Source organism: Oncorhynchus tshawytscha, unplaced genomic scaffold (assembly GCF_018296145.1).
Source record: "Oncorhynchus tshawytscha isolate Ot180627B unplaced genomic scaffold, Otsh_v2.0 Un_contig_1088_pilon_pilon, whole genome shotgun sequence".
Classification (NCBI taxonomy): domain Eukaryota; kingdom Metazoa; phylum Chordata; class Actinopteri; order Salmoniformes; family Salmonidae; genus Oncorhynchus; species Oncorhynchus tshawytscha.
In genome coordinates this window covers 25,514-40,868 of record NW_024609170.1, presented here as the reverse complement: position 1 = coordinate 40,868, position 15,355 = coordinate 25,514, and the positions used below count along the sequence as shown (strand labels likewise).

Here is a 15,355-nt window from a genome sequence, read left to right as displayed (position 1 = left end):
TACACATGGGAAACATATGTGAACAGGAAACATTACACTCACAAAAGCTCCAAAAGAATAAAGACATTTCAAATGTCATATTATGTCTGTATTCAGTGTTGTAACGATGTGCAAATAGTTGAAGTACAAAAAGGAATATAAATAAACATAAATATGGGTTGTATTTACCAAGGTGTTTGTTCTTCACTGGTTGACCTTTTCTTGTGGCAAAAGGTCACACATCTTGCTGCTGTGATGTCACACTGTATAATTTCACCCAGTAGATATGGGAGATTATCAAAATTGGATTTGTTTTCTAATTCTTTGTGGATCTGTGTAATCTGAGGGAAATATGTCTCTCTAATATGGTCATACATTTGGCCGGAGGTTAGGAAGTGCAGCTCAGTTTCCACCTCATTTTGTGGGCAGTGAGCACATAGCCTGTCTTCTCTTGAGAGCCAGGTCTGTCTCTCTCTCTCTCTCTCTCTCTGACAACACCCCCCATCTAGGTATTAATTACAATATTCTGGCTGGGGAAGGCATCCAGTGTGTGTCCCTCCTATGACGGCCCTGTCCTAAACCTCAGAGAGTTTGAGGGACTGCGATCACACATGAGAACGGTAAGACGACACACACACATCCATGTACCACACACACACACACACTCACGCACACGCACACGCGCACACGCACTCTGGAATGCCACAGATACAGGAATAGTATGAACACACAACAGGTATACACCTCTCTCTCTCTCTCCCTCTCTCTGTTTCTCTCTCTGTTTCTCTCTCTGTTTCTCTCTCTGTTTCTCTCTCTCTCTCTCTGTTTCTCTCTCTGTTTCTCTCTGTTTCCCTCTCTCTCTCTCTCACTCTGGCTGAATCCCAAATAATCCACTTGCCCCCTCCATATGTGTCCCAAAGCTGAGGGAGCAAATATTATGAAGCGTCTAGGAGCAACAACGGCTCGTCCGTGAAGTGGTAGACCACACAAGCTCACAGAACGGGAAGCGCATGTTGCGTAAAAATCATCTGTCCTCAGTTACAACACTCACTGCTGAGTTCCAAACTGCCTCTGGAAGCAATGTCAGAGCAAGATCTGTTCGTCGGGAGCTTCATGAAATGGGTTTCCATGGCAGCCGCACACAGGCCTAAATCAAATCAAATCAAATGTATTTATATAGCCCTTCGTACATCAGCTGATATCTCAAAGTGCTGTACAGAATCCCAGCCTAAAACCCCAAACAGCAAGCAATGCAGGTGTAGAAGCACGGTGGCTAGGAAAAACTCCCTAGAAAGGCCAAAACCTAGGAAGAAACCTAGAGAGGAACCAGGCTATGTGGGGTGGCCAGTCCTCTTCTGGCTGTGCCAGGTGGAGATTATAACAGAACATGGCCAAGATGTTCAAATGTTCATAAATGACCAGCATGGTCGTATAATAATAAGGCAGAACAGTTGAAACTGGAGCAGCAGCACGGTCAGATGGACTGGGGACAGCAAGGAGTCATCATGTCAGGTAGTCCTGGGGCATGGTCCTAGGGCTCAGGTCCTCCGAGAGAGAGAAAGAAAGAGAGAAGGAGAGAATTAGAGAACGCACACTTAGATTCACACAGGACACCGAATAGGACAAGCGTCGGCTGGAGTGGTGTAAAGCTCGCCGCCGTTGGACTCTGGAGCAGTGGAAATGCTTTCCCTCGCTTCAACATCTGGCAGTCCAACGGACGGATCTGGGTTTGGCGGATGCCAGGAGAACGCTATCTGCCCCAATGCATAGTGCCAACTGTAAAGTTTGGTGGAGGAGGAATAATGGGCTGGGGCCTGGTTTTCATGGGTCAGGCCCCTCAGTTCCAGTGAAGGGAAATCTTAACGCTACAGCATACAATGACATTCTAGATGATTCTGTGCTCTCAACTTTGTGGTAACAGTTTGGGGAAGGCCCTTTCCTGTTTCAGGATGACAATTCCCCCATTTATTTGTGTTTATTTTATTTAACCTTTATTTAACTCGGCAAGTCAGTTAAGAACAAATTCTTATTTACAATGACAGCCTACCGGGGAACAGTGGGTTAACTGCCTTGTTCAGGGGCATAACGACAGATTTGTACCTTGTCAGCTCGGGGATTCAGTCTAGCAACCTTTTGGTTACTGGCCCAACACTCTAACCACTAGGCTACCTGCCTCCCCTTTCTCTCTCTCTCTCTGTTTCTCTCTGTTTCTCTCTCTCTCTGTTTCTCTCTCTCTCTGTTTCTCTCTCTCTCTCTCTCTCTCTCTCTCTCTCTCTCTGTTTCTCTCTCTCTCTGTTTCTCTCTCTCTCTCTCTGTTTCTCTCTCTCTGTTTCTCTCTGTCTTTTCTCTGTTTCTCTCTGTTTCTCTCTCTGTTTCTCTCTGTTTCTCTCTCTCTTTCTCTCTCTCTCTGTTTCTCTCTCTTTCTCTTCTCTCTCTCTCTCTGTTTCTCTTTCTCTCTCTCTCTGTTTCTCTCTCTTTCTCTCTGTTTCTCTCTCTCTGTTTCTCTCTGTTTCTCTCTCTCTTTCTCTCTGTTTCTCTCTGTTTCTCTCTCTGTTTCTCTCTCTCTCTGTTTCTCTCTCTTTCTTCTCTCTCTCTCTCTCTGTTTCTCTCTCTTTCTCTCTCTCTCTCTGTTTCTCTCTCTCTGTTTCTCTCTCTCTCTCTCTTTCTCTCTCTCTCTGTTTCTCTCTTTCTCTCTGTGTTTCTCTCTCTCTGTTTGTCTCTCTCTCTCTCTGTTTCTCTCTCTCTCTCTCTCTCTGTTTCTCTCTCTCTGTTTCTCTCTCTCTGTTTCTCTCTCGCTCTGTCTGTATCTTTCTCTCTCTGTCTTACATTACTGCAACATTACACCCTAAGGTGTGTGTGTGTGTCTGTGTCTGTGTGTGTGTGTGTGCCTCTGTTGTTTGTGTGTCTCTGTGGTGTGTGTATGTGTAGCTGAGTGAGGACAGGTCTGGGTCAGACAGTGTGAGGCCAGGTGTGAGGGACAGTGGTTACGACTGCTGGGACTCAGAGCGGAGTCAGTCTCTCTCTCCCCGACAACACACACGGGGCAACTCCCTGGACAGGTGACACACACCACACAGACACACACAGACAAACACACACACACAAACACACACAGACAAACACACACACACAGACACACACAGACAAACACACACAGACACACACAGACACACACAGACAAACACACCACACAGACACACACAGACAAACACACCACACAGACACACACAGACAAACACACACACACAGACAAACACACACACAGACACACACAGACAAACACACCACACAGACACACACAGACAAACACACCACACAGACACACACACACACACACAGACACACACAGACAAACACACCAAACACAGACAGACACACAGACAAACACACTGGACACAGACACACACAGACAAACACACCACACAGACAGACACACCACACAGACACACACAGACACACACACACACAGACACACACAGACAAACACACCACACAGACAGACACACCACACAGACACACAAACACACACACAGACACACACAGACAAACACACACACAGACACACACAGACAAACACACCACACAGACAGACAAACACACTACACAGACACACACAGACAGACAAACACACCACACAGACACACACAGACAAACACACCACACAGACACACACAGACAAACACACCACACAGACACACACAGACAAACACACCACACAGACAAACACACCACACAGACACACCCGCCGTTATTAAATTGAGACTGAAACTCAGATAATGTCCTTTAAATAAAGTTTGATTTGATTGACAGCCTGGATTCTTTTGGCTCGCGCTCCCAGACTAGCCCCTCCCCCGATGTCATCATCCATGGCAACAGTGATGGTAAGGTTCCTACGAAGACACACCCACACCCACCCACACACACACCACACACACACACACATACCACACACACCACACACACACACACCACACACCCACACACCCACACACACCACACACACACACACACACACACCACACACACCACACACACACACACCACACACAGACACACACACCACACACACACACACACCACACACACACACACAGTGATGGTAAGGTTCCTATGAAGGCAGACACACAGTTTTTATGTTACTGCTAGATCCTTTAATGACTCTCTCTCCCTCTTTCCCTCTCGTCTTTCTCTCCCTCCCTCTCGTCTCTCTCTCCCTCCCTCCCGTTTCTCCCTCCCTCTCGTCTCTCTCTCCCCTCCCTCTCATCTCTCCCTCCCTCCCTCCCGTCTCTCTCTCCCTTTCTTCTCTCCCTCCCTCCCGTCTCTCCCTCCCTCTCGTCTCTCCCTCCCTCCCGTCTCTCCCTCCCTCTCGTCTCTCTCTCCCTCCCTCTCGTCTCTCCCTCCCTCCCGTCTCTCCCTCCCTCTCGTCTCTCTCTCCCCTCCCTCTCGTCTCTCCCTCCCTCCCTCCCGTCTCTCTCTCCCCTCCCTCCCCCGTCTCTCCCTCCCTCTCGTCTCTCTCTCTATCCCCCATCAGTTGACTCAGACGGCGATGCCCCCAACAGGAAGGCAGATGTCCGTCGTGATGACATGTTAGCTCGTCGTACGTCGGCCGGTGACTCACGGACCTTTGTCCCCTTTAACCAGTTCCTGCCTAATCGGAACGTCTCTGCCTACGTTCCCACCACCAGACGCAGATCACGGCCCCAGGATGGAGAGCACGGCAGGTACACACACACATACACACACAGGTAGGTACACATACACACACACAGGTAGGTATACACACACATACACACACAGGTAGGTACACATACACACACACAGGTAGGTACACACATACACACACAGGTAGGTACACATACACACACACAGGTAGGTACACACACACATACACACACAGGTAGGTACACATACACACACACAGGTAGGTACACATACACACACACAGGTAGGTACACATACACACACACACGGGTAGGTACACATACACACACACAGGTAGGTACACATACACACACACACACACACAGGTAGGTACGCATACACACACAGACACACACACAAGGGGACGTACACAGACACACATGCTCTTATTAAAGATCCCTCCTTCCCCTCCCTCCTTCCCCTCCCTCCTACACTCCCTCCTTCTCCTCCCTCCTTCCCCTCTCTCCCGCCCCTCCTTCCCTCCCTCGCTCCCTTCCCTCCTTCTCCTTACACCCTAACTCCCTCCTCCCTCCCTCCTCCCTCCTACACTCCCTCGCTCCCTTCCCTCCTTCTCCTTACACCCTAACTCCCTCCTCCCTCTCCTCCCTCCTTCCCCTCCCTCCTACACTCCCTCCTTCCCCTCTTCCCTCCTTCCCTCCTCCCTCCTTTCCCTCCCTCCTTCCCCTCCCTCCCTCCTTCCCCTCCCTCCCTCCTTCCCCTCTCTCCCTTCCCTTCCCTCCTTCTCCTCCCAGTCTCCCTCAGCCCATCTTTGAGGAGGGAGGAGGGGGGAGGGGGAGGTCCCTTTAAGAGACCACCAGGGCCCCGCTCCAGAAACTACAAGACAGTCACATGGGCCCCAGATGGGGAGGAGCCTAAAGAGGAAGAGGGGGGTCTTGGGCAGGAAGAGGAAATGTTGAAACGGGAAGTAGAAGAACATCGGCGGCTGCAGAGGCTGGAGAAGGCGGGGATTAAAGTTCTGCCCGCTGTGATTCGCTACGGCAGGTCAGCAGGCATGTGGCGTGTCGGCCTATGGCGTGTGGCCTAAGCTGTGACACCACTGTGGTCGGCCTATGGCGTGTGGCCTAAGCTGTGACATCACTGTGGTCGGCCTATGGCGTGTGGTCTATGCTGTGACATCACTGTGGTCGGCCTATGGCGTGTGGTCTATGCTGTGACATCACTGTGGTCGGCCTATGGCGTGTGGTCTATGCTGTGACATCACTGTGGTCGGCCTATGGCGTGTGGTCTATGCTGTGACATCACTGTGGTCGGCCTATGGAATGTGGTCTAAGCTGTGACATCACTGTGCTTTTGGTGCTTTGTTTCTCTGACTAATGTGTTTAGTCATGTGGGAAGCTAGGAGAGCTGTCATTGGCTGCTGTCTGTTGTGGTCTTTAACTAGAACTAACTGTTACTGGAATGGATGGTCTTTAACTAGAACTATCTGTTACTGGAATGGAATGGATGGTCTTTAACTAGAACTATCTGTTACTGGAATGGATGGTCTTTAACTAGAACTATCTGTTACTGGAATGGAATGGATGGTCTTTAACTAGAACTATCTGTTACTGGAATGGATGGTCTTTAACTAGAACTATCTGTTACTGGAATGGAATGGATGGTCTTTAACTAGAACTATCTGTTACTGGAATGGAATGGATGGTCTTTAACTAGAACTATCTGTTACTGGAATGGAATGGATGGTCTTTAACTAGAACTATCTGTTACTGGAATGGAATGGATGGTCTTTAACTAGAACTATCTGTTACTGGAATGGAATGGATGGTCTTTAACTAGAACTATCTGTTACTGGAATGGAATGGATGGTCTTTAACTAGAACTATCTGTTACTGGAATGGAATGGATGGTCTTTAACTAGAACTATCTGTTACTGGAATGGAATGGATGGTCTTTAACTAGAACTATCTGTTACTGGAATGGATGGTCTTTAACTAGAACTATCTGTTATTGGAATGGATGGTCTTTAACTAGAACTATCTGTTAATGGATGGAATGGTTACTGGAATGGATGGTCTTTAACTAGAACTATCTGTTACTGGAATGGAAACTGAACTATCTGTTACTGGAATCTTTAACTAGAACTATCTGTTACTGGAATGGAATGGATGGTCTTTAACTAGAACTATCTGTTACTGGAATGGAATGGTCTTTAACTAGAACTATCTGTTACTGGAATGGAATGGATGGTCTTTAACTAGAACTATCTGTTACTGGAATGGATGGTCTTTAACTAGAACTATCTGTTACTGGAATGGAATGGATGGTCTTTAACTAGAACTATCTGTTACTGGAATGGAATGGATGGTCTTTATGAACTATCTGTTATGGAATGGATGGTCTTTAACTAGAACTATCTGTTACTGGAATGGAATGGATGGTCTTTAACTGAACTATCTGTTACTGGAATGGAATGGATGGTCTTTAACTAGAACTAATGTTACTGGAATGGAATGGATGGTCTTTAACTAGAACTATCTGTTACTGGAATGGAATGGATGGTCTTTAACTAGAACTATCTGTTACTGGAATGGAATGGTCTTTAACTAGAACTATCTGTTACTGGAATGGAATGGATGGTCTTTAACTAGAACTATCTGTTACTGGAATGGAATGGATGGTCTTTAACTAGAACTATCTGTTACTGGAATGGAATGGATGGTCTTTAACTAGAACTATCTGTTACTGGAATGGAATGGATGGTCTTTAACTAGAACTATCTGTCTTTAACTAGAACTATCTGTTACTGGAATGGAATGGATGGTCTTTAACTAGAACTATCTGTTACTGGAATGGAATGGATGGTCTTTAACTAGAACTATCTGTTACTGGAATGGAATGGATGGTCTTTAACTATCTGTTACTATGGAATGTTACTGGTTATGGAATGGATGGTCTTTAACTAGAACTATCTGTTACTGGAATGGAATGGATGGTCTTTAACTAGAACTATCTGTTACTGGAATGGATGGTCTTTAACTAGAACTATCTGTTACTGGAATGGAATGGATGGTCTTTAACTAGAACTATCTGTTACTGGAATGGATGGTCTTTAACTAGAACTATCTGTTATTGGAATGGATGGTCTTTAACTAGAACTATCTGTTACTGGAATGGAATGGATGGTCTTTAACTAGAACTATCTGTTACTGGAATGGATGGTCTTTAACTAGAACTATCTGTTACTGGAATGGATGGTCTTTAACTAGAACTATCTGTTACTGGAATGGAATGGATGGTCTTTAACTAGAACTATCTGTTACTGGAATGGAATGGATGGTCTTTAACTAGAACTATCTGTTACTGGAATGGATGGTCTTTAACTAGAACTATCTGTTATTGGAATGGATGGTCTTTAACTAGAACTATCTGTTACTGGAATGGAATGGATGGTCTTTAACTAGAACTATCTGTTACTGGAATGGAATGGATGGTCTTTAACTAGAACTATCTGTTAATGGAATGGATGGTCTTTAACTCTGTTACTGGAATGGAATGGATGGTCTTTAACTAGAACTATCTGTTAATGGAATGGATGGTCTTTAACTATCTGAACTATCTGTTACTGGAATGGAATGGTGGTCTTTAACTAGAACTATCTGTTACTGGAATGGAATGGAGGGTCTGTTAATGCTGAATGGCTGTGTTTGAGCTGTGTGTGGATGGTTCATAACAGCACGGACTTCGCAGAGCATGGCATCATGGGAGTTATAACGTTGCTATGCCAACCCCGTCTCCAGACCGCCGCCCCGTCTGGAGCAACAGGAAGTTAAGTCACCAGCCCCTGACATCATCCTGCGTCGCCATAATGACTTCCTGACCAACCAGAGGGCTGCGTGGGACTCTGACTCTGAGGGTGAGGCAGAGGGTGAAGAGGGGGGAGGAGGGGTGAGGAGGGTTCCTGACGTCCGTAGAGATGACCTGGCCTCCCGACGCGCCCCACGCCCCCTCACTGCTCCCAGAGCGTACCAGTACATCCCCCCACCTGCCTGCAGTCTACAGGACAGAGAACTCTGGGAGGACATCAGACGAGCCTCACACACTGCTCTGATGGACAGGATGGAGCTGGAGACAAGGTTAGGGAGGGGAAGGGGAGGAGGGGTAGCAGGGAGAGAGGGAGGTAGGGGAGGGAGAGAGGAAGAGAGGAGGGAGAGAGAGGTAAGGAGAGAGAGAGAGAGGGGGAGGGAGGAAGGAAGGGGAGGGAGGGACAGAGAGAGAGAGGGGGAGGGAGGAGGGGGGAGGGAGGGACAGAGAGAGGAGGGACCAAGGTGGGAAGGAGTAGAGGGAGGGATGGAGAGGAGGGGGAGAGGGGGAAGAAGGTAAGCAGATAGAGAGAGAGGGAGGGGAGGGAGGGAGGTAAGGAGAGAGAGAGCGAGAGAGAGGAGGGAGACAGAGAGGAGGAGTGAAGGGGGGAGAGAGAGTGGGGGATAGAGAGTGGAATTCCTTTCATACTGTTTCTCCTTTCTTACTTTGACTTCCTGTTTATGACATCAGACTCCTTCCTTCCTGTTCTCTCTCCTCATCGGCTGTTGTTGTGGTCATGTGAATGTGCGTTCCAATGCCGTGTTTTCTGTGCACCGTGTGTGTTTGTGTTTCTGCGTGTGTGTTGTTGCTGCTGCGTATTCCTCTGTGATTGGTTAGTGCGAAAGAGGCAGTGTGTGACATCATCACACGCAGAGACAACCCCTTCCTTAGCCCAGCCTCCCAGCGAGAGGAAGAGGAGGAGGAGGAGGGTAGAGGTGTTAAGGTCCCATTACCCAATAAGACGAAAGATGACCTCGCTAGAAGGAGGGGACATAATAGGTCACGCCCATCTCACAGAGACGGACCAATGAGCTTCGTCCATGCCTCCATCACCCAGTCAGATCTGGAGAAATGGGAGAGACTCAAGATGTCTGAACCCAGGTGTCTAACACACAAACACAAACACACACACACACACACACACACACACACATGGATGGGGTCAGGAGAGTTTTTAGCTTAGCAACCATAACCAGGAAAACCTTGCTGTTTGCTGAGAGAGAAAAATGTGTCCTAGTGTTTGTGTGTGTGTGTGTGTGTGTGTGTGTGTAGTGAGTCTAGCCCCTCCCCTGTCTGTCAGGCATGTCTGGAGAAAGGTTCCGGAACCCCTGACATCATCTCTATGGCGACGGGGTCAATGCGAGGTTGTTCTAAGGTTGTGACCTTTGGCGGCGTGACAGAGCTGGAGAAACAGCCAATCAGCTCTTCCCGGGAAGGGGAGGAGTCTCAGTTGTTACGGCGACTGCTGGCCAAGGCAACCGTTGCCATGCCGATCATCGCGCTGGGCTCCCAGCTCTCCGAGCAGCAGGATAGGTACGACCCTGAACAGGACATGCTGCATCTGTTCTGATCTGTTCTGAACTGGTCTGAACTGGTTTGAGCTGGTCTAAACTGGTGTGATCTTGTTCTGGGCTTGGCTGAACTGGGTTTAACCAGACTACTTACAAAGTAACATGTTTTCTACAAACGGAAGCCTGGTTTAACTCACCTTAGGTTAGAACCAACCAGGCTACAATCAGACCAGAACCAGACTAGAACCAGACTAGTACCAGACCAGAACCAGACTAGTACCAGACTAGTACCCGACTAGTACCAGACCAGAACCAGACTAGAACCAGACTAGAACCAGACCAGAACCAAATCAAAAGCAAATCAAATCAAATGTATTTATATAGCCCTTCGTACATCAGCTGATATCTCAAAGTGCTGTACAGAAACCCAGCCTAAAACCCCAAACAGCAAGCAAATGCAGGTGTAGAAGCACGGTGGCTAAAAACTCCCTAGAAAGGCCAAAACCTAGGAAGAAACCTAGAGAGGAACCAGGCTATGTGGGGTGGCCAGTCCTCTTCTGGCTGTGCCGGGTGGAGATTATAACAGAACATGGCCAAGATGTTCAAATGTTCATAAATGACCAGCATGGTCCAATAATAACAAGGCAGAACAGTTGAAACTGGAGCAGCAGCACGGCCAGGTGGACTGGGGACAGCAAGGAGTCATCATGTCAGGTAGTCCTGAGGCATGGTCCTAGGGCTCAGGTCCTCCGAGAGAGAGAAAGAAAGAGAGAAGGAGAGAATTAGAGAACGCACACTTAAATTCACACAGGACACCGAATAGGACAGGAGAAGTACTCCAGATATAACAAACTGACCCTAGCCCAACGACACATAAACTACTGCAGCATAAATACTGGAGGCTGAGACAGGAGGGGTCAGGAGACACTGTGGCCCCATCCGAGGACACCCCCGGACAGGGCCAAACAGAAAGGATATAACCCCACCCACTTTGCCACTCAAGTGACGCACCCCTCCTAGGGATGGTATGAAAGAGCCCTAGTAAGCCAGTGACTCAGCCCCTGTAATAGGGTTAGAGGCAGAGAATCCCAGTGGAAAGAGGGGAACCTGCCAGGCAGAGACAGCAAGGGCGGTTCGTTGCTCCAGAGCCTTTCCGTTCACCTTCCCACTCCTGGGCCAGACTACACTCAATTATATGACCCACTGAAGAGATGAGTCTTCAGTAAAGACTTAAAGGTTGAGACCGAGTTTGCGTCTCTTACATGGGTAGGCAGATCATTCCATAAAAATGGAGCTCTATAGGAGAAAGCCCTGCCTCCAGCTGTTTGCTTAGAAATTCTAGGGACAATTAGGAGGCCTGCGTCTTGTGACCGTAGCGTACGTGTAGGTATGTACGGCAGGACCAAATCAGAGAGATAGGTAGGAGCAAGCCCATGTAATGCTTTGTAGGTTAGCAGTAAAACCTTGAAATCAGCCCTTGCCTTGAAAGGAATCCAGTGTAGGGAGGCTAGCACTGGAGTAATATGATCAAATTTTTTGGTTCTAGTCAGGATTCTAGCAGCCGTATTTAGCACTAACTGAAGTTTATTTAGTGCTTTATCCGGGTAGCCGGAAAGTAGAGCATTGCAGTAGTCTAACCTAGAAGTGACAAAAGCATGGATTAATTTTTATGCATCATTTTTGGACAGAAAGTTTCTGATATTTGCAATGTTACGTAGATGGAAAAAAGCTGTCCTTGAAATGGTCTTAATATGTTCTTCAAAAGAGAGATCAGGGTCCAGAGTAACGCCGAGGTCCTTCACAGTTTTATTTGAGGCGACTGTACAACCATTAAGATTAATTGTCAGATTCAACAGAAGATCTCTTTGTTTCTTGGGACCTAGAACAAGCATCTCTGTTTTGTCCGAGTTTAAAAGTAGAACGTTTGCAGCCATCCACTTCCTTATGTCTGAAACACATGCTTCTAGCGAGGGCAATTTTGGGGCTTCACAATGTTTCATTGAAATGTACAGCTGTGTGTCATCCACATAGCAGTGAAAGTTAATATTATGTTTTCGAATGACATCCCCAAGAAGTAAAATATTTTGTGAAAACAATAGTGGTCCTAAAACGGAACCTTGAGGAACACCGAAATTTACAGTTGATTTGTCAGAGGACAAACCATTCACAGAGACAAACTGATATCTTTCCGACAGATAAGATCTAAACCAGGCCAGAACTTGTCTGTGTAGACCAATTTGGGTTTCCAATCTCTCCAAAAGAATGTGGTGATCGATGGTATCAAAAGCAGCACTAAGGTCTAGGAGCACAAGGACAGATGCAGAGCCTCGGTCTGATGCCATTAAAAGGTCATTTACCACCTTCACAAGTGCAGTCTCAGTGCTATGATGGGGTCTAAAACCAGACTGAAGCATTTCGAATACATTGTTTGTCTTCAGGAAGGCAGTGAGTTGCTGCGCAACAGCCTTTTCTAAAAAATTTGAGAGGAATGGAAGATTCGATATAGGCCGATTAGTTTTTTATATTTTCTGGGTCAAAGTTTGGCTTTTTCAAGAGAGGCTTTATTACCAGGCTAGTACCAGACTAGAACCAGACTAAAACCAGATTAGAACCAGATTAGAACCAGACTAGGCTAGAACCAGACTAGAACCAGACTAGAACATTACCAGACTAGTACCAGACTAGAACCAGACTAGAACCAGACTAGGCTAGAACCAGACTAGAACCAGACTAGAACAGAACCAGACTAGAACAGAACCAGGCTAGAACAGAACCAGGCTAGAACCAGACTAGAACCAGCCTAGAACAGAACCAGGCTAGAACCAATCTGAAACAGGGCCAAATGGGTTGTTGCGGGTAGTGGTGGGTTGTAATGCTAAGGACTGTGCTGCTCTGTTCTGCTAGGCCTGGGTGTGTCTGGCTGTGGCGCTGGACTGGACTGGCCCTGGCTACATCAGTGGGTACTCTGGTACTCTTTTTAAAAATGTTGTCGAATCTGGTAGAACTGGTGCCAGTAACATTGTCCTCTGTAACATTGTCCCCTGTAACATTGTCCCCTGGTAGAACTGGTGCCTGTAACATTGTCCCCTGGTAGAACTGGTGCCTGTAACATTGTCCCCTGGTAGAACTGGTGCCAGTAACATTGTCCCCTGTAACATTGTCCCCTGTAACATTTTATTTATTTATTTATTTATTTTATTTTACCTTTATTTAACCAGGTAGGCAAGTTGAGAACAAGTTCTCATTTACAATTGCGACCTGGCCAAGATAAAGCAAAGCAGTTCGACAGATACAACGACACAGAGTTACACATGGAGTAAAACAAACATACAGTCAATAATACAGTATAAACAAGTCTATATACAATGTGAGCAAATGAGGTGAGAAGGGAGGTAAAGGCAAAAAGGCCATGGTGGCAAAGTAAATACAATATAGCAAGTAAAACACTGGAATGGTAGTTTTGCAATGGAAGAATGTGCAAAGTAGAAATAAAAATAATGGGGTGCAAAGGAGCAAAATAAATAAATAAATAAAAATGAAATACAGTTGGGAAAGAGGTAGTTGTTTGGGCTAAATTATAGGTGGGCTATGTACAGGTGCAGTAATCTGTGAGCTGCTCTGACAGTTGGTGCTTAAAGCTAGTGAGGGAGATAAGTGTTTCCAGTTTCAGAGATTTTTGTAGTTCGTTCCAGTCATTGGCAGCAGAGAACTGGAAGGAGAGGCGGCCAAAGAAAGAATTGGTTTTGGGGGTGACTAGAGAGATATACCTGCTGGAGCGTGTGCTACAGGTGGGAGATGCTATGGTGACCAGCGAGCTGAGATAAGGGGGGACCTTACCTAGCAGGGTCTTGTAGATGACATGGAGCCAGTGGGTTTGGCGACGAGTATGAAGCGAGGGCCAGCCAACGAGAGCATACAGGTCGCAATGGTGGGTAGTATATGGGACTTTGGTGACAAAACGGATTGCACTGTGATAGACTGCATCCAATTTGTTGAGTAGAGTGTTGGAGGCTATTTTATAAATTACATCGCCAAAGTCGAAGATTGGTAGGATGGTCAGTTTTACAAGGGTATGTTTGGCAGCATGAGTGAAGGATGCTTTGTTGCGAAATAGGAAGCCAATTCTAGATTTAACTTTGGATTGGAGATGTTTGATATGGGTCTGGAAGGAGAGTTTACAGTCTAACCAGACACCTAAGTATTTGTAGTTGTCCACGTATTCTAAGTCAGAGCCGTCCAGAGTAGTGATGTTGGACAGGCGGGTAGGTGCAGGTAGCGATCGGTTGAAGAGCATGCATTTAGTTTTACTTGTATTTAAGAGCAATTGGAGGCCACGGAAGGAGAGTTGTATGGCATTGAAGCTTGCCTGGAGGGTTGTTAACACAGTGTCCAAAGAAGGGCCGGAAGTATACAGAATGGTGTCGTCTGCGTAGAGGTGGATCAGAGACTCACCAGCAGCAAGAGCGACCTCATTGATGTATACAGAGAAGAGAGTCGGTCCAAGAATTGAACCCTGTGGCACCCCCATAGAGACTGCCAGAGGTCCGGACAGCAGACCCTCCGATTTGACACACTGAACTCTATCAGAGAAGTAGTTGGTGAACCAGGCGAGGCAATCATTTGAGAAACCAAGGCTGTCGAGTCTGCCGATGAGGATGTGGTGATTGACAGAGTCGAAAGCCTTGGCCAGATCAATGAATACGGCTGCACAGTAATGTTTCTTATCGATGGCGGTTAAGATATGGTTTAGGACCTTGAGCGTGGCTGAGGTGCACCCATGACCAGCTCTGAAACCAGATTGCATAGCAGAGAAGGTATGGTGAGATTCGAAATGGTCGGTAATCTGTTTGTTGACTTGGCTTTCGAAGACCTTAGAAAGGCACGGTAGGATAGATATAGGTCTGTAGCAGTTTGAGTCAAGAGTGTCCCCCCCTTTGAAGAGGGGGATGACCGCAGCTGCTTTCCAATCTTTGGGAATCTCAGACGACACGAAAGAGAGGTTGAACAGGCTAGTAATAGGGGTGGCAACAATTTTGGCAGATAATTTTAGAAAGAAAGGGTCCAGATTGTCTAGCCCGGCCGATTTGTAGGGGTCCAGATTTTGCAGCTCTTTCAGAACATCAGCTCAATGTATTTGGGAGAAGGAGAAATGGGGAAGGCTTGGGCGAGTTGCTGTTGGAGGTGCATTGCTGTTGACCGGGGTAGGAGTAGCCAGGTGGAAAGCATGGCCAGCTGTAGAAAAATGCTTATTGAAATTCTCAATTATGGTGGATTTATCAGTGGTGACAGTGTTTCCTATCTTCAGTGCAGTGGGCAGCTGGGAGGAGGTGTTCTTATTCTCC

At 46.9% G+C, this 15,355-nt stretch overlaps 1 protein-coding gene across 2 annotated transcripts in view; it reads left to right on the top strand.

Annotated features, from left to right (window-relative positions):
• The window catches only part of LOC112266186 (LIM and calponin homology domains-containing protein 1-like), a 59,592-nt gene that overhangs the window by 21,353 nt on the left and 22,884 nt on the right, over window positions 1-15,355 (top strand). For both annotated transcript variants that reach the window (XM_042314395.1, XM_042314394.1), the window contains exons 6-9: window positions 489-599; window positions 2,908-3,038; window positions 3,790-3,860; window positions 4,511-4,700. In XM_042314395.1, the coding sequence (XP_042170329.1) occupies window positions 489-599; window positions 2,908-3,038; window positions 3,790-3,860; window positions 4,511-4,700 (503 nt within the window). The remainder of the gene's footprint in view (window positions 1-488; window positions 600-2,907; window positions 3,039-3,789; window positions 3,861-4,510; window positions 4,701-15,355) is intronic.